Raw genomic sequence first — 19,105 nt, forward strand, 5'->3', positions numbered from 1 at the left:
CACACACACACACACACACACACACGAAGTATGATTGTACATAAAGTAAAGAAAACCAATAGTTATGAACGTGAGGCTCATCAATTACTGTCACCCATACTAACTTGCTGATGTTCGTACTAGTAGTATACGAATTTTTCTTATTTCTTCTACTTTTGCTTCTTCTAGTGTACATTTATTTTTTCTTCTTGTTGGTATTCTTCCTCCTCCTTGTTTTACCTCTTGTTCTTGACTACAATCAATGTGACTTAAACTCGTCACTAAGAAAGTTGTGAGACGCGACTCTACAGTGAGTTACAGTTAAGTACATTATTGTACTAGTGAAGTGCTTGAGGCTGGAACAAGTGCTGACAACATTAACCATACTGATAACTAGAACAAGTGCTGACAACATTAACCATACTGATAACTAGAACAAGTGCTGACAACATTAACCATACTGATAACTAGAACAAGTGCTGACAACATTAACCATACTGATAACTAGAACAAGTGCTGACAACACTAACCATACTGATAACTAGAACAAGTGCTGACAACATTAACCATACTGATAACTAGAACAAGTGCTGACAACATTAGCCATACTGATAACTAGAACAAGTGCTGACAACATTAACCATACTGATAACTAGAACAAGTGCTGACAACATTAACCATACTGATAACTAGAACAAGTGCTGACAACATTAACCATACTGATAACTGGAACAAGTGCTGACATTAACCATACTGATAACTAGAACAAGTGCTGACAACATTAACCATACTGATAACTAGAACAAGTGCTGACAACATTAACCGTACTGATAACTGGAACAAGTGCTGACAACATTAACCATACTGATAACTAGAACAAGTGCTGACAACATTAACCGTACTGATAACTGGAACAAGTGCTGACAACATTAACCATACTGATAACTGGAACAAGTGCTGACATTAACCATACTGATAACTAGAACAAGTGCTGACAACATTAACCATACTGATAACTAGAACAAGTGCTGACAACATTAACCGTACTGATAACTAGAACAAGTGCTGACAACATTAACCGTACTGATAACTGGAACAAGTGCTGACAACATTAACCATACTGATAACTGGAACAAGTGCTGACATTAACCATACTGATAACTAGAACAAGTGCTGACAACATTAACCATACTGATAACTAGAACAAGTGCTGACAACATTAACCGTACTGATAACTGGAACAAGTGCTGACAACATTAACCATACTGATAACTAGAACAAGTGCTGACAACATTAACCGTACTGATAACTGGAACAAGTGCTGACAACATTAACCATACTGATAACTAGAACAAGTGCTGACAACATTAACCATACTGATAACTAGAACAAGTGCTGACAACATTAGCCATACTGATAACTAGAACAGGTGCTGACAACATTTACCATACTGATAACTAGAACAAGTGCTGACAACATTAACCGTACTGATAACTAGAACAAGTGCTGACAACATTAACCGTACTGATAACTAGAACAAGCGCTGACATTAACCATACTGATAACTAGTACAAGCGCTGATAACATTAACCATACTGATAACTGGAACAAGTGCTGACATTAACCATACTGATAATTGGAACAAGCGCCGACAACATTAACCATACTGATAACTGGAACAATCACTGACAACATTAACCATACTGATAACTTCAACAATCACTGAGAACATTAACCATACTGACAACTGGAACAAGCGTTGACAACATGTTTGTGTAGTTTAAGACAAAGGTCTCATTGGTCTCTGAAAGTTTTGAATTTGATTTGGGCTGTGCAATATCCTAATTTACCATTTTTACCGAGGAAATTTTGATATTATTTTCCATATACCTTGTAAATGTCTCTCCTGATTCCCTTCAAAGTTTCGGTTGCAATATTCAACTGCGTTATCAACTTATGCCACACTCTGCACTACTCCAGTCGCTTGCACTGAGGTAGAGTGGGCTGGGGTGTGCAATACGGGGATACCTTCCTCGGATCACGCACCAACAGAAATACATCTAGCTACTGTTGCCATTATTTTCAAATTTTCTTTCCTCTATCTCTCCTAGTTCCGCATCTCTCTCACTTAACCGAATCCTGACAGGTATATCAGGTGAGGGAAGAGAGACTTGAGATTCGGAAATGACCGCCGTTAAACTGTTTGCAGAGAGAGAGAGAGAGAGAGAGAGAGAGAGAGGAGCGAGAGAAGGAAGGGGAAGCAGAAGAGTAGTGGTGGTAACGGCAGCAGGGAGAATATTTGGGGAGGAACTGGGAGAGGGGGAAATAGAGAGTTTATGGACCAGGAGAGAGTGAGTGGCCGCGTGGGGAATGCAATTTTGATGTTGGAGGAAGCCAAAGTGGGGAGGGAGGGGAAGAGGGAGTAGGGGAGGACAGAGAGAAGGGGAAGAAGAGAGTAAGGAAAGAGACAAAACAGAAGTGAATTAAAAGATAAACCAAGGAAGGAAGATAAAAAGGATAAGGTGTGTGTTGTAGTCAGTGAAGAAACTCGTGATCACCGTGGGTAAGGAAGTTGAAATGTGCTTATTCACACAACTGTGCTTTTCTAGGGCTGAACTCCAGTTTCTGGGCCGCGCGTATTCTTTAACCGACGTCTGGAAAGTCTCTTAACCCCCTCCCCTCCCACAGAAGCTCTTGCCATTTCCATGTATAGTGATGGATGTGTTCAGTAGTGTGCCACTCTCAACAAGACTTATATCTCCACTTTGGTTGATGTTCTATCATCCTGGTATGTGTGTTTTATATGGCTGTATTACCTAGCTACGTTTGCGGTTGTTTAAATCTAGCCCTTGGTACCATATTTTTAACTTAAGATTGAATGGCGCTATTAATGTGTATTTACAAATCTGTGATGGTTGTAGCCTCTACTATGTCTTCGGCTCCAATACAGTTCAATATTGATACTGAAGGAATGCTTCCTAGCGTCTCCATGTCGTGCAAGTCCCAGTCACCTAGTCTCTGGAATAATTTCTGTATCGTGACCATGTTTTCTCATGTTCTCTGTTCTACTAGAGACGTGTGCTTAAATTCGTTCAATCTTTCTTGTATGCGTCTTGTTTCTTTCTTATTGTTAGTACGAGTCTGGTGCTCTCACTTTTCTATTTTGATTTTTTTTTCTGATTGGCTCTACACTGGAGCTGCACACTCGAATACTGGTCTTGCATGTGAGGTGAATACACTTCTGATATGTTTTGTGTTCTTTGGGAAACGGTTGATATGTTTGCTCCCATGTTTTTTTCCTTGTCACTGAGGTTTTTTTTTATACACAGAAGGGGCGCTACCCTTGATCTCCTCTTACCTTGTGACACTTTATTTTACTTCGCCTCTGTTAAAGATGAAGTCTAGTAAACATTTGTTTTACAAGTCTTGATCTTCATATTTCACAATGTCAAGAAAATAAATGATGTAAAACTACTATTTAACAAAACAAGTATTATGAGGCTCTTTGGTGGTCTCTCAGAAACAGTATTATGAGGCTCTTTGGTGGTCTCTCAGAAACAGTATTATGAGGCTCTTTGGTGGTCTCTCAGAAACAGTATTATGAGGCTCTTTGGTGGTCTCTCAGAAACAGTATTATGAGGCTCTTTGGTGGTCTCTCAGAAACAGTATTATGAGGCTCTGGTGGTCTCTCAGAAACAGTATTATGAGGCTCTCTGGTGGTCTCAGAAACAGTATTATGAGGCTCTGGTGGTCTCTCAGAAACAGTATTATGAGGCTCTTTGGTGGTCTTTCAGAAACAGTATTATGAGGCTCTTTGGTGGTCTCTCAGAAACAGTATTATGAGGCCCTCTCGTGGTCTCTCAGAAACAGTATTATGAGGCTCTTTGGTGGTCTCTCAGAAACAGTATTATGAGGCTCTGGTGGTCTCTCAGAAACAGTATTATGAGGCTCTGGTGGTCTCTCAGAAACAGTATTATGAGGCTCTCTGGTGGTCTCTCAGAAACAGTATTATGAGGCTCTCTGGTGGTCTCAAACAGCATTATGAGGCTCTTTGGTGGTCTCTCAGAAACAGTATTATGAGGCTCTCTGGTGGTCTCTCAGAAACATTATTATGAGGCTCTGGTGGTCTCTCAGAAACATTATTATGAGGCTCTCTGGTGGTCTCTCAGAAACATTATTATGAGGCTCTCTGGTGGTTTCTCAGAAACATTATTATGAGGCTCTCTGGTGGTCTCTCAGAAACATTATTATGAGGCTCTCTGGTGGTCTCTCAGAAACATTATTATGAGGCTCTCTGGTGGCCTCTCAGAAACATTATTATGAGGCTCTCTGGTGGTCTCTCAGAAACATTATTATGAGGCTCTGGTGGTCTCTCAGAAACATTATTATGAGGCTCTCTGGTGGTCTCTCAGAAACATTATTATGAGGCTCTCTGGTGGTCTCTCAGAAACATTATTATGAGGCTCTCTAGTGGTCTCTCAGAAACAGTATTATGAGGCTCTTTGGTGGTCTCTCAGAAACATTATTATGAGGCTCTCTGGTGGTCTCTCAGAAACATTATTATGAGGCTCTGGTGGTCTCTCAGAAACAGTATTATGAGGCTCTCTTGTGGTCTCTCAGAAACATTATTATGAGGCTCTCTGGTGGTCTCTCAGAAACATTATTATGAGGCTCTCTGGTGGTCTCTCAGAAACATTATTATGAGGCTCTCTGGTGGTCTCTCAGAAACATTATTATGAGGCTCTCTAGTGGTCTCTCAGAAACATTATTATGAGGCTCTCTGGTGGTCTCTCAGAAACATTATTATGAGGCTCTCTGGTGGTCTCTCAGAAACATTATTATGAGGCTCTCTGGTGGTCTCTCAGAAACATTATTATGAGGCTCTCTAGTGGTCTCTCAGAAACATTATTATGAGGCTCTCTGGTGGTCTCTCAGAAACATTATTATGAGGCTCTCTAGTGGTCTCTCAGAAACATTATTATGAGGCTCTCTGGTGGTCTCTCAGTTGGCAGTCTTGAAGTCTATAAAGATCATGAGGTACTTTATTATACTATTTGTCTTTGTGTTTCGCTCAGCCTTGGGAAACTCAACGTTACGTTTTTCATTCTGATGTTCTCTCTCTCTCTCTCTCTCTCTCTCTCTCTCTCTCTCTCTCTCTCTCTCTCTCTTACACAATTACTCTATTTTCTGTCACTTTACTACACATTTTATTCGCAGAACTAGGTGACCATTGCAGCCTGCGACACTGGTTTTTGTTCCAGTGTTTCCCATACAGTGCCGTGTGCAGGGTTCCAGCAGGTTCATACTTCACAATCTCTTTCCATCTTTTATTTTTTTTGCTCACAGATTTGTGCTGGATGTCTTCCAGACGTCTATCAGATTTATTGAGCTCTTGTTGGTACTTTGTCCCACTATAGTTCTCTTATTCATCCCTTCAAAGGGATATCTTGAAAGGTTCTTGATTCAGGAAATTGAAGCTACCATTCCCTTTCGATCAATCCACATTACCTGCCATTCCCCAGGCGCTGTACGACGCAAACGGGTTTAGCTCTTCATAACCTTACATGTAATGTTTACCTGGAGAGGGTTTCGGGGGTCAACGCCCTCACGGCTCGGTCTGAGACTAGGCCTCATGGTGGATCAGGGTCTGATCAACCAGGCTGTTACTGCTGGCCGCACGCAAGCTGACGTACGAACCACAGCCCGGTTGGTCAGGTACTGACTTTAGGTGCCTGTCCAGTGCCTTCTTGAAGACAGCCAGGGGTCTATTGGTAATCCCCCTTATGTATGCTGGGAGGCAAGTGAACAGTCTTGGGCCCCTGACACTTATTGTGTTGTCTCTCACTGTACTCGTGGCGCCCCTGTTTTTCATCGGGGGAATGTTGCATCTCCTGCCGAGTCTTTTGCTTTCATAGGGAGCGATTTTCATGTGTAGGTTTGGTACCAATCCCTCCAGGACCTTTCAAGTGTATATTATCATGTATCTCTCTCGCCTGCGTTCGAGGGAATACAGATCAAGGACTTTCAACCGTTCCCAGTAGTTTAGGTGCCTTATAGTACTTATGTGTGCCGTGAAAGTTCTTTGTTAACTCTCCAGGTCTGCAATGTCGCTAGCCTTGAAGGGGTCGTTAGTGTACAGCAGTACTCCAGCCTAAAGAGCACAAGCGACTTGAAGAGAACCATCATGGGCTTGGCATCCCTAGTTTTGAAGGTTTTCATTATCCATCCTATCATTTTCCTAGCGGATGAGGTAGATACATTGTTGTGGTCTTTGAAGGCGAAATCCTCTGACATTATCACTCTCAGGTCTTTCACATTACTTTTCCGCTCTTTTGTATGGTTAGAATTTGTTGTATACCCTGGCACATTTTTAAATTCTTCAAGTTTCCCATATCTGTTTGTCAAAGATTCTGTTTAAAAATTTAGGGAATTATGTTCGTTATCTTCCAGACGTCTTTTTGTTTTATTCAAGATTATTACAAGATGCTTCATTCTGAATTCCATCGAGTGCAGTACGGGTGAGTCGGTAGATGCTGCTTACCGGGAAATGAACGGGCGGTTGCCGAGGCAGAGGCTGCTGTAACGAGGATACTCTGCAGTAAACTTTTACCTTACAGTGACTTCATAGATCATATTCACAGATAAGTCCTAGGTGAATGGGAGGCCTGGTGGGCCCTGCAGAATGGGAACAGGTTATACAAGGTACGGCAGGACGTGGGTGCTTGGCTCTCTTCGTTCAACAGGAATCATAACTTTGAGGTGAATCTCTGTCGACTGAGGACCAGACACACACATCTCAGCTGTGGCAACCTGATCACAGGTGCTGCTGTCCCTCTCCGTGTAACTTAAGCCCTGCTGCCCGTGGATCATATTTTAAGTTTATCCTCGGTTTTCTGCCTTCATCATGGTTTGTACAGTTACCGAAGCCCCTGCAGGGACTTTTAGGAGTTTTTTAGCATTAGTAACTTAATGAAAGCTTACTGAATGTTGAGTATTTTAATCTGGTATGATTATTATTATTATTATTATTATTATTATTATTATTATTATTATTATTATTATTATTATTATTATTATTATTATTATATTTATTATAAAAAAGAAGCGCTAAACCATAATCTGGTATGAGAATATTTGTGTTCATTTTTTTTTATTCGCCGGTACTCTCCCGGCCCGGGTCTTTTCCAAGTAGTGGTGACCCGGCCTTGGCTCCCTATCTGGGGAGTATCTCGAGACCTAAGTCTCCCATGGGAGGAGGTACAAGTACCTCCTCATCTTTGGGACCAACTGTCCCCAGGCGTAGCCACAGTCCCCGCAGGGAGAAGCTAGGCCTCTGGTCTGCCATCTGCCCCGCCCCAAAGGGGCTCGTGGGGATGGCAGTCTTATGAGCTGCAGGTGGTAGCAAGCTTTTGTGTTCATTGTTTATGTTCGTTACTTTCATTGTTTATTGATTTCATCCTTGTTTTTACTGCGTTGTGTATATTTTGTTGATGCATGTAAGTGCTGAGCGAAGTACGTGGTTAGTGTATTTCTTAAATATCACGACTACGAGTGAACACTGCTGCCTACAGTCATGTGTCCTTAATTAACACCGTCCTGCCTGCGGCTGCCACCGTCTTGCATGCCTCTACAACCGTCTTGCATGCCTCCACCACCGTCTTGCATGCCTCTACAACCGTCTTGCATGCCTCCACCACCGTCTTGCATGCCTCTACAACCGTCTTGCATGCCTCTACAACCGTCTTGCATGCCTCCACCACCGTCTTGCATGCCTCTACAACCGTCTTGCATGCCTCTACAACCGTCTTGCATGCCTCCACCACCGTCTTGCATGCCTCCACAACCGACTTGTAGGTCATTCTTTGCAGGTTAACTCAAAACCTTAACCTACCATACATATACTGAAGTATTGCCAACACCTTCACACTAGTTCAGTATTTACCTTGGCGTCCTTCTAAATTACGCCATATATATATATATATATATATATATATATATATATATATATATATATATATATATATATATATATTATATATATATATTATATATATATATTATATATATATATATATATATATATTATATATATATATATATATATATATATATATATATATTATATATATATATATATATATATATATATATATATATTATATATATATATATATATATATATATATATATATATATATATATATATATATATATATATATATATATATATATATATATATATATATATATATATATATATATATATATATATATATATATATATATATATATATATATATATATATATATATATATATATATATATATATATATATATATATATATATATATATATATATATATATATATATATATATATATATATATATACTAAAACGGGAAAATACGCAGGCACTGTCACACCACTTACCGCACAAGCCAAACTGATCATTATATCGCTTAATTTTTGAGACTCGTTAAAGCAGACTAAAAAAAATAAACGGGCCGAACGTCACTGGGAACCAGAATGTCCATTTTCTCTTCCGACTGTGAAAACATTTCTCCCGGGAACTCGCCAATTTCGTTTATGGGAGGACCGGAGCGGTCAGCCAGCTGTTGAATCATTCACGCCTCTTGTGAAAACGTGGCACGAGAGAGAGAGGAAGAAGAGAGAGAGAGATAGAAAGAGAAAGAAGAGTGAGTGTGAGTCATATTTTAAAACACTGGTAACACTATCTATTAGAGAAACTTGATAAAAGCTCTGGAGCGAGAAAACTCAAAATGACACATGTTGACTAAATCGACAAATGGTTTATATGGATGTGTTGTGGCGCTTGTGAGGGAAATTACCCCGGAAGGTAAGAGATGGGCAGACTACGTGTGCTTGTATATCACATGATTCGTTGATTGAATGACCCATGGAAAACAATTTATTTTTATTTATTTATTTATTATAAATTTGTGCACACATACAGAGGTACAAAAAAAAATACAGATAAGAGCAGTATGCCAAAGCCACTTATACTATGCATAGCATTACGGGCTGGCTTAAAATTAACTTAAGATTAACTAAGCAATGATGAAGTCAGTGATAAAACATTAATGTAAACAGATTACTATAAAGCACAAGTGAGTATTACAAAGACAGGTCATATGAAGGATTCTGTTAGGTAGTGTATTTAAAAAATAATAAAGTTAGATTCGGTTTTAGGTTTAACATTTATGTGATATAATTGTGAGAAACATTTAAGATATACAATTTATAAGGTTCAGTTATTCAGTATTTATTTGGTTTTGGGTGAGTAAGTGATCTTTGAGTAGAGACTTGAATTTATAAACAGGTAGTGTTTCTTTTATATTTACAGGTCGAGTAACGTTTTGTTTGGTCTCTGGTTATGTGACCCATTCTGTACTGTTTTTCATATTGGTGTTTTGTATTTATGGATTTGAGAATGCTGGGTGTTAGCCAGGGACTGTTCAGTCTCTTTGCTGTCATCTGTTTAGTTTTTTTAGGGCAGTGCTTGTTATAGAGGTATTGGGTCTTTTTTAGAAAATTATTAATACATTCGTCAATATCTGTATAGATTTCTAGCTCAGTGTGCCAATCAATGTTTGCTAATGCTGTTGTGAAGTTATTAATGGCTGCCTCATTGTGAAGTCTGAAGGTGACTTTAGTAGTGTCTTGGGGTAGTTTACCAAGAGTTGTTATGAGGAAAGTAGGGTAGTGGTCTGTGGTATTATCTGTAATTATGCCTGATTTTAAAGGGGATATGGTGTTGGTCCAGATGTGGTCAAGTAGGGAAACACTAGTCTCTGTAACTCTTGTAGGTTTTGTTACTGTTGGTAGTAACATACAGTTACTCATTGTGTTTGTGAATTCAGTAACGTGTGGGTCCTGGTCTTGCAGGAGATTTATATTGAAGTCACCTGAGAGTAGTAAGTGATCTTTGTTCATGCGTGCATCAGTTATCATACTTCCTAGATTTTGACTAAATTGGCTAATGTTTGACTGTGGAACTCTGTAGATGTTTATCAATGTGAGAGGTTTTTGTAGGTATTTGGATTTGAATTTGGCTATTATATATTCCCCATGTTCATCCCTTGTGCAAGTATTAGTGATACATTCTAGTTGGTCTGAGTAGTATATGGCTGTGCCACCCCCTTGTTGGTCTGGCCTACAGTTGTGTATGGCTGTGTAACCAGGAATGGCATAGACATCTGTACTATCAGGCTTTAGCCAGGTTTCAGTTAGTGTAATGATGGACATATTGGCATGTAAGGAATTTAGTAATGCTATGAGGTCATCGTAATGCTTGCTTAAAGATCTGATATTGTAGTTAAAGATAGTTATGTTGTTGTTGGCACTGAGAAGTGCCTTTGATTGTTCTGCAGTGTAGTAATTACAGTAACTGTTTGATTCATTTAAGTCATTAAATAAGAGGTTGGTATCAGGATCAATGCTTGTAATCATAAGATTTGTAGTGAATCTATAGTTAGAATTAAGTATAAAACAAAGTAAATAGTCTTAAGCTAAAAAAGAGCACCTGAATTATTTAACAAATGTAAAATAATGAGCTAAGGGACTAATACAAATAAAGTGATGATCATATAATAGTACTTGGGAATATGATAGTAGGTAGTACTATAAAGGTAATTTTTTAAAGTTAGAATTATAGTTTAAAATTATAATAAAAAGGGACTAATATAGGTTGTGGTGAACAATAAAGTGGTAATCAAATAAATGAGCTTTGGAATATAATGGCAAAATTGTGAGCTTATTCTACTTTAGCACCTGAGAATAGCACCTTGATTATTTTAACAGTTGTGGATATATAAACTAGGATAGTTATATAAAGCTAAAATAAAGGAGAAAATATATAAGGGACTAAAATTAAGTAATGGTAAGCAAAGTTAAATGGACAGATGGTAGGAATTATAATATAAACTTATAATATAAAAATACAATTTGAAATGGTACTTGCAATTGCACTAGAGTTTGGTATAGGTTGTTGACAAGATCAAGATTATAACTATAGATTTAAATTGACATTTATTAAAATGTGGTAGTGGGTCAGTGTGACTGGGCCGCCCTTGACGGTCGCGTCTTGAAGCTGCCGAAGGCTTCTTGATCCAAGGTATAGGAGCTACCCTCTTCCCTGGACCAAACCTAATTACCCACAACTCCTCCCATTCATCAGGCACTGAATGGGCCTTGTAGATTTGGCACTTCCCTATGAAGGTAAATGAGAGGCAACTACAGCAATAGAACATTTATTATGAGATCTCTCTCACTGGCTGCTTTGTCAGTGCAATATAGAGGGAAGACAAGGTCAGGTTTAGAACTCGTGGATGGTCGAGGGAAGACAAGGTCAGGTTTAGAACTCGTGGATGGTCGAGGGAAGACAAGGTCAGGTTTAGAACTCGTGGATGGTCGAGGGAAGACAAGGTCAGGTTTAGAACTCGTGGATGGTCGAGGGAAGACAGTCAGGTTTAGAACTCGTGGATGGTCGAGGGAAGACAGATTTAGAGCGCGTGGATGGTCGAGGGAAGACAGTCAGATTTAGAGCGCGTGGATGGTCGAGGGAAGACAGTCAGGTTTAGAACTCGTGGATGGTCGAGGGAAGGCAAGGTGAGGTTTAGAACTCGTGGATGGTCGAGGGAAGGCAAGGTGAGGTTTAGAACTCGTGGATGGTCGAGGGAAGACAAGGTGAGGTTTAGAACTCGTGGATGGTCGAGGGAAGACAGTCAGGTTTAGAACTCGTGGATGGTCGAGGGAAGGCAAGGTGAGGTTTAGAACTCGTGGATGGTCGAGGGAAGACAAGGTCAGGTTTAGAGCGCGTGGATGGTCGAGGAAAGACAAGGTCAGGTTTAGAGCGTGTGGATGGTCGAGGGAAGACAGTCAGGTTTAGAACTCGTGGATGGTCGAGGGAAGACAAGGTGAGGTTTAGAACTCGTGGATGGTCGAGGGAAGACAAGGTGAGGTTTAGAACTCGTGGATGGTCGAGGGAAGACAAGGTCAGGTTTAGAACTCGCGGATAGTCGAGGGAAGACAAGGTGAGGTTTAGAGCTCGTGGATGGTCGAGGGAAGACAAGGTGAGGTTTAGAGCGCGTGGATGGTCGAGGGAAGACAAGGTCAGGTTTAGAGCGCGTGGATGGTCGAGGGAAGACAGTCAGGTTTAGAACTCGTGGATGGTCGAGGGAAGACAAGGTGAGGTTTAGAACTCGTGGATGGTCGAGGGAAGACAAGGTGAGGTTTAGAACTCGTGGATGGTCGAGGGAAGACAAGGTCAGGTTTAGAGCGCGTGGATGGTCGAGGGAAGACAGTCAGGTTTAGAACTCGTGGATGGTCGAGGGAAGACAAGGTGAGGTTTAGAACTCGTGGATGGTCGAGGGAAGACAAGGTGAGGTTTAGAACTCGTGGATGGTCGAGGGAAGACAAGGTCAGGTTTAGAGCGCGTGGATGGTCGAGGGAAGACAAGGTCAGGTTTAGAGCGCGTGGATGGTCGAGGGAAGACAAGGTCAGGTTTAGAACTCGTGGATGGTCGAGGGAAGACAGTTGGTTTAGAACTCGTGGATGGTCGAGGGAAGACAAGGTGAGGTTTAGAACTCGTGGATGGTCGAGGGAAAACAAGGTCAGGTTTAGAACTCGTGGATGGTCGATGGAAAACAAGGTGAGGTTTAGAACTCGTGGATGGTCGAGGGAAGACAAGGTGAGGTTTAGAACTCGTGGATGGTCGAGGGAAGACAAGGTCAGGTTTAGAGCGCGTGGATGGTCGAGGGAAGACAAGGTCAGGTTTAGAGCGCGTGGATGGTCGAGGGAAGACAAGGTCAGGTTTAGAGCGCGTGGATGGTCGAGGGAAGACAGTCAGGTTTAGAACTCGTGGATGGTCGAGGGAAGGCAAGGTGAGGTTTAGAACTCGTGGATGGTCGAGGGAAAACAAGGTGAGGTTTAGAACTCGTGGATGGTCGAGGGAAAACAAGGTGAGGTTTAGAGCGCGTGGATGGTCAGCGCCTGAAGCAAATATCAAACACTGATGGTTCTTGATCGCTGTTTTGTCGGGGTCATGTTAATGCTGGTGAGAGCCCAGGCAAGCTAAAACTACCAGTGTTCTGACTAACTTGACTGTATTAGACGTGACAATCTACTTTGACTTCAGACACACTCGCCTTTGTAAATGATTTTCCTTAATGACCAGTGTGGCTTTATCCCGAGTCATGAGGTGTTCATGGGAATTTTGGTGTATGACATAAGCATTAACTATCCCTTCAACGTACATACTTCCGCTCTTTCAGTGTTCCACTAACAGCTGTGATGGACTCGTTAAGTTTAGTGTATTTCTTCTTCACAAGATCCTTGATGGTAGTGGAGTTGACAGGCGAGTGATTCTTCCTAAAGATGCTTAAGGCTCTCCTACAATGGTTGATGAAAGGGGGAATATGAAGCCGAGTGAACACCTGGTGAATGTAGGAAGGCTCCTCCTTCAGGAGCTCGTGGCTGGAAATATTTTCAGCTCTCAGGAACAATGACCACACTTGTCTTACTTCTAGACTCATGTTGTGAGTAAAAGTGTAACAAATCGTCCTTGTTGGCTAGTTTCCGATTAACTTTAAAGGTAAGCTTATCTCAGAATGTACTAAGCAGGATATTCAGGAACGAAAGTTTATCAACTTGTTCCTCATCCTTGGTGAACTTGTGCACTTATGAACTTGTGAACTTATCCAGTTAGCGTAACCATGTCACTCCTGGAGGTGGGCAACCCACAACACTCTGCCACCATCTGCTTTATATACAAATTAGCTAAAACGGCACTTGAGGAGCAAGCTCAAAGTAAAAATATTATATAATCTGTAACATATATTTCTTGTGCCTAATTAGCCGAATTTGCCAGTAAGTTTATTCAGGTAGTTAGGCTGAATATTCAATTAGGCTGAACTTCTCTAAAAAATAGACATTTCCAAAATTTTCTTTTATATATTAATAGATATATATTTTCATTTAAAATAATGTTAATTTTTGCCAAACAAACTTAGGGTGTAATGAGAGAAGAGTTGAAGGAAGGAGAAAGAGAATCAAGGCAGAAAAGTGACAGGGAAAAGAGGGAGAAGGAAAGTAAAAAAAATATGTAAAACTCAATACTGGAGAATTAGTGAGGCAGAGGATGGAAGGAGGAAGTAAAGAAGAAAGGAGCAGGAGAGAAAAAAACAAGAGGACGACGACACTGATGAGGAAGAGGAGAAAGAGGAAGTCGAGAAGGAAGTAAAGGAGGATGATGAGAAGGAAAGAAGGATAGGAATAGGGAATATTCAAGGTAGAGGAGAGAGAAATAGGGTGATAATTTGTGAGACAGAGTTTCCCCCCCACAAGTGTCAGCTGCGGCCAAATATTTACATTGTCAAGGATGTTTCCCGGAAGACGCCACATTTACTTTTTACGCTCACTCTTCTGCGTATTGTGTTTTCTCTTGTTATATTCTGCGCTATTCTGTTGTGTTCTGAGCTGCTGCACTGTGAGCTGCTGCACTGTAAGCTGCTGCACTGTGAGCTGCTGCACTGTAAGCTGCTGCACTGTGAGCTGCTGCACTGTAAGCTGCTGCACTGTGAGCTGTTGCACTGTGAGCTGCTGCACTGTAAGCTGCTGCACTGTGAGCTGCTGCACTGTGAGCTGTAATGCTTTTGTGATACATGACACGGTTTTATCATTTAAAAGGGTTAACTTGTCACTACTAAATAATACGTGGAATTTAAACAAAAGATTCTTGAATCGATTATACGTGCATAGGTTAGTGAAGTGCACACTGCAGCGTGGTCATCTGGGGAGGGTCGAATATAGAATCGTGTGTGCGCCGTGGAATGCGTGATGCGCCGCTGTGAGACAAGCTCAGTAATGACTGGCAGGCACTTTTGATTGGCTTAGAATGAGGTGAATTCTCGTAGACTTGGCCACGAGGGATAGTGTCTGGAAAGTTATATAAGCTAGCGAGATACTCATTCAGTATCCTTTTTGGCTCATTGTCAAAATCTGGCTGCGGCCATTCCTAACGAGTCGAGTGACAGTGTCTTGACTGTAAGTCTCGGACGTTACTTTGTATGTAATCTTTCAAAAACCGTTACCACAATGATAGTAGAGTCGAGTCGAGTCGATTCATGAATACAGTGAGACCCATTGTTACGTCCATCATCTCTAGAGTATCATTGAGTGCGCTGGAAAAGCAATGCAGCTGGAGGATTTGATGAAATGAATACGCATTTCCTGGATTAACTGAATAAATTTAGAGAAAAAACAACAGTAGCGAGGAAAGTGACCCAGTGACTGTGGAGACTCCACACATTTGGTGTCAACACAGACTTATTCATTGACTCAAGTTACAGATCAAGTACAGATCAAGAACACCATCTTCTGGGACACATTCTAGATTAGTTCAATAAATCTGTTGTTGATGCTGTTAATCAAGATTTTAAATTCACAGGTTTTGCGTGTGGTGACGGTATTATGGTGGTGCTATTGTTATGGTGGTGCTGTGGTGGTATTATGTCGGTGTTTTTATGGTGGTATTATGGCTGTGCTATTATGATAATATTATGGTAGTGCTATTGTTATAGCGGTATTATGGAAGTACTATTGTTATAACGGTATTATGGAGATGCTGTTGTTATAACGGTATTATGGTGGTTCTATTGTTATGGTAGTATTAAGGTGATGCCATTGTTATGGCAGTACTGAGGTGGTGTTAGTGGTGGTGTGTTGCCAGGGTGAAGGTCCAACCTGTATGGTGAGTCGCGTTGCGTCACCAACAAACTGGTCAATTTAGCGTGGTGACACCTGTCACTTGTAAAATGACTCGTGAAATTGGAGCGAGGTAAATGTGTATTGTGATACATCACCCACACGTCAGTTTGTGTCAGGTAATGCCACGCTGCCTTCCACGCTTTTGAATGTGACCTGATGAGCGTGACACTGATGATTATGACATTAGGAACATGACTGATAACGGTAACTTTACATGGCTTAACTCTTGTATTATATGGCGCCCTAACAGATGAACAGATAATATTGTTTCTTCAGAGAAGGCAGCCCGAGTGTTTCTTCAGAGAAGGCAGCCCGAGTGTTTCTTCAGAGAAGGCAGCCAGAGTGTGAGGCATGACAGCCTCTCGCGGGGTGGGAGACTTGCTGGCCATGGAGGGCAGCCATCCTGACCACGTTATAACTTTCGACAAGAGCAAGGGTTGCTACGTGAGCCGTAGCGTTGGTGTGCTCTTAGGCGTCTTCTTCGTCAGTGCTCTGGTAGTCACGGGGCTCCTAGTCTTTTACTACGCCCCTCAGAAGAGAGACCTCCACCACGAGTCTCTCTTGCTCTCCAGCACTCAGGTAACACAGGTTAGTCTGGAATCATAAATACATTCATTAGAATGTTTTATCTGGTTATAGTTTAGCATTTAAGCCATACGGTAACTAATTACTCTCCTTCAACAGTCAACAGAGAGGAAACCCATTATGGGTAGGAGGCGGAGCAGCAATTCCACCAAGATACCTGCGTCTGCCAGGTCCAACGGCACCAACAAACGCCTTGCAGGTAGCAGAACCAAGGTTACCAGTACCACGAGGGCACCCACCATACTCCTTAACACCACTACAGAGGCGCCTTTACACGAAGAGATGAATGTACGTCTTCCGAGAGCACTGAAGCCCCTCCATTACCTGGTCAAACTTCAGCCTTTCATCAGCGGAAACTTCAGCATCTTGGGCTACGTGGAGGTGGAGATGGAGGTACTGGAGCCAACCTTCAATATCACTCTCCACATCGCAGATATCATCACCAAGAATGAAACTATAAGGGCGAGTAACGCTATTTTCTTGCGCCGAATGGCACAGATTAAAGACTGATGAAGCCACTCGTGGCAGAACTTTTCCTTAAATAGATTTCAGTTGTACACAGTATCCTTTTCCACACGGATTTATAGTTTCACATAATTTAGGTCATTAGTGATTGTTTAACACATTTTAGCTCTTTTAACAGTACCGTGTATTAGCATACATTCACTGAGAGAAATAGACGCATTTTAGACATGACCGCCAGTACTTCAGTGAATTAGCAAACTCCTAGCCTTAACTGTTTATTGATGACAAAAATAACTGAGAAAACGTCAAATTTCAAAAATCTATTTTTATTAGCGTCAGTTTCGACATATTTTTTTTATTTTGTAGCAGAAATGCAGAGGTCACTAATCCCTATAACAGTAATGACCTTTGTTGCATTTGTATTTTTATATTTATTCTGATGCAAATAGCTTTTAAGTATCATAAAATATTGAACAACGTTCAATAATAGCTTTACAACTACCAATGATTTTGTCTTTATAATACATAAATTTTCTCTAACTTGTAAGTACGTGTGTGTTGCAGGTGGCTGCAGTGGGTGATTTAGAAGGTCTTGGTTTAAAGGTGAGAAAACATGAGTACGACCCTGAGCGACAGTTCTACGTGGCCCACCTGGAGGAGGCGCTGCAGCAGAGCCACAAGTATGTCCTCTCTATGGAGTTCCTGGGTTACCTCAATGACCAGCTTCACGGCTTCTACCGTTCCAATTACAGGGATGCTGATGGTACCGAGAAGTGAGTTGATAATATAAAGACCAGTAAAGGCACATTGATAACTCTGGATTTTATTTTAAATCTCTGGACTCTGCCTTGAAATGTAAATAAACCCAACATATCACTCAAATTTCTTGAATAATTTTTGACAATCGTAGTAGCCTAATAAAATTTGAAATAGAAATTTGTTGCTCGAAATCCAAATGTCAGTAGTTGATTTTTACTCTCCCATTTTTTTTTTTAAATTTTAGTGGCCTTTTCAGTATTTTTTGAGAGAGTGAGTCATGTAGGGAGTACCATTCGATGATTAATAAAAAGGGTTAGGAAATATCGTATGTCTGGAACTAGGGCATGAATCCTATTTACGGATACCGAAAGGGTTCAATGACTAGTGTAACTATTATATCAAGAAGAATTATTTGCAGAGAGGGGTGAGTGAAGGCTTAATGTCTGTGGAGAGGGCGAGTGAAAGATGTAATGTTTTGGTAAATGAATGGAAGGGGTGTAATTATAGGAAGGGGAAAATTCAGTATGATTAGTTCTAAATAGACAAAATAAGTCTCACTTCACTGATGAATTTACTGCAACATTTGACATTTCCAAACTATGTAAATGTCAATGAAAATGGCTAATGAGATGGAATATTTTACCCGAGGCACTTAACGCTGAAGTAGCTTCGTCATGTGTTGGGAAGTGTGATGGCCCAGTCCTTCTGTGAATACTGGATATTAGCTTTTGAAGTTGATTAATAGAGTTTAAAGCCTTTCGACCACACGAAGATCTAATCATTAAGGCTGCATGCATAATATATATATATATATATATATATATATATATATATATATATATATATATATATATATATATATATATTATGCATGCAGCCTTAATGATTAGATCTTCGGGCTGCTAGGCTTTGAATCGATATGCAGCGTTGAATGACCCTAGTAGGTTTAGCGCTTCCTTTGGATTATAATAATAAAAATTTGAATCGATATTCTAGTTAATATAATAATTTGTAAGAATAATGATTTAACAAAATGCAAAAATTTTCCCTGTCTTTTTGCATTATTATTTATAATGGGCAATCACTAAACTCGTATAGATCACTCAGCGTCTTTGCAATGAGAGTTAATCAGGTTTGATACGAGGGGAGGGTATCTCCAGTTCCCTAGATCAAGAGCCTTTCATCATAAACACACATCAGTTAATGGGCATTTTCATTTTTTTTTCTAATTTGTGTACCTCATTGGATATAACTCTACCTCTTCCCCCATCCCCATAATTCCACTTAAATAAACATTGTTGCTTAAATGATATTTTATAATTTTGTATAAATGCGTCTGATACCAATAAATAATATCATGACAGGACTCTGGCAGTGACACAGTTCCAGGCGACGGACGCTCGTCGAGCCTTCCCTTGCTTTGACGAGCCGAGTCTGAAGGCTACCTTTGAGGTGTACCTGGCCCGCACCACCAACATGTCCTCTATATCAAACATGCCCATCATTGAGACTATACCTATGTGAGTATCT

At 40.6% G+C, this 19,105-nt stretch overlaps 1 protein-coding gene across 4 annotated transcripts in view; it reads left to right on the plus strand.

Annotated features, from left to right (window-relative positions):
- Positions 1-19,105, plus strand: part of LOC128701585 (aminopeptidase N) — a 76,215-nt gene that overhangs the window by 39,354 nt on the left and 17,756 nt on the right. For 2 of the 4 annotated variants that reach the window (XM_070101630.1, XM_070101629.1), the window contains exons 2-5: positions 16,043-16,354; positions 16,451-16,813; positions 17,381-17,589; positions 18,940-19,095. In XM_070101630.1, the coding sequence (XP_069957731.1) occupies positions 16,118-16,354; positions 16,451-16,813; positions 17,381-17,589; positions 18,940-19,095 (965 nt within the window). In that variant the 5' untranslated portion in view covers positions 16,043-16,117. Of the gene's footprint in view, positions 1-16,024; positions 16,355-16,450; positions 16,814-17,380; positions 17,590-18,939; positions 19,096-19,105 lie in introns of those variants that run through there. The other 2 variants (XM_070101631.1, XM_053795362.2) reach the window with 2 other exon arrangements.

This window comes from Cherax quadricarinatus, chromosome 78, assembly GCF_038502225.1.
Source record: "Cherax quadricarinatus isolate ZL_2023a chromosome 78, ASM3850222v1, whole genome shotgun sequence".
NCBI classification, from domain to species: domain Eukaryota; kingdom Metazoa; phylum Arthropoda; class Malacostraca; order Decapoda; family Parastacidae; genus Cherax; species Cherax quadricarinatus.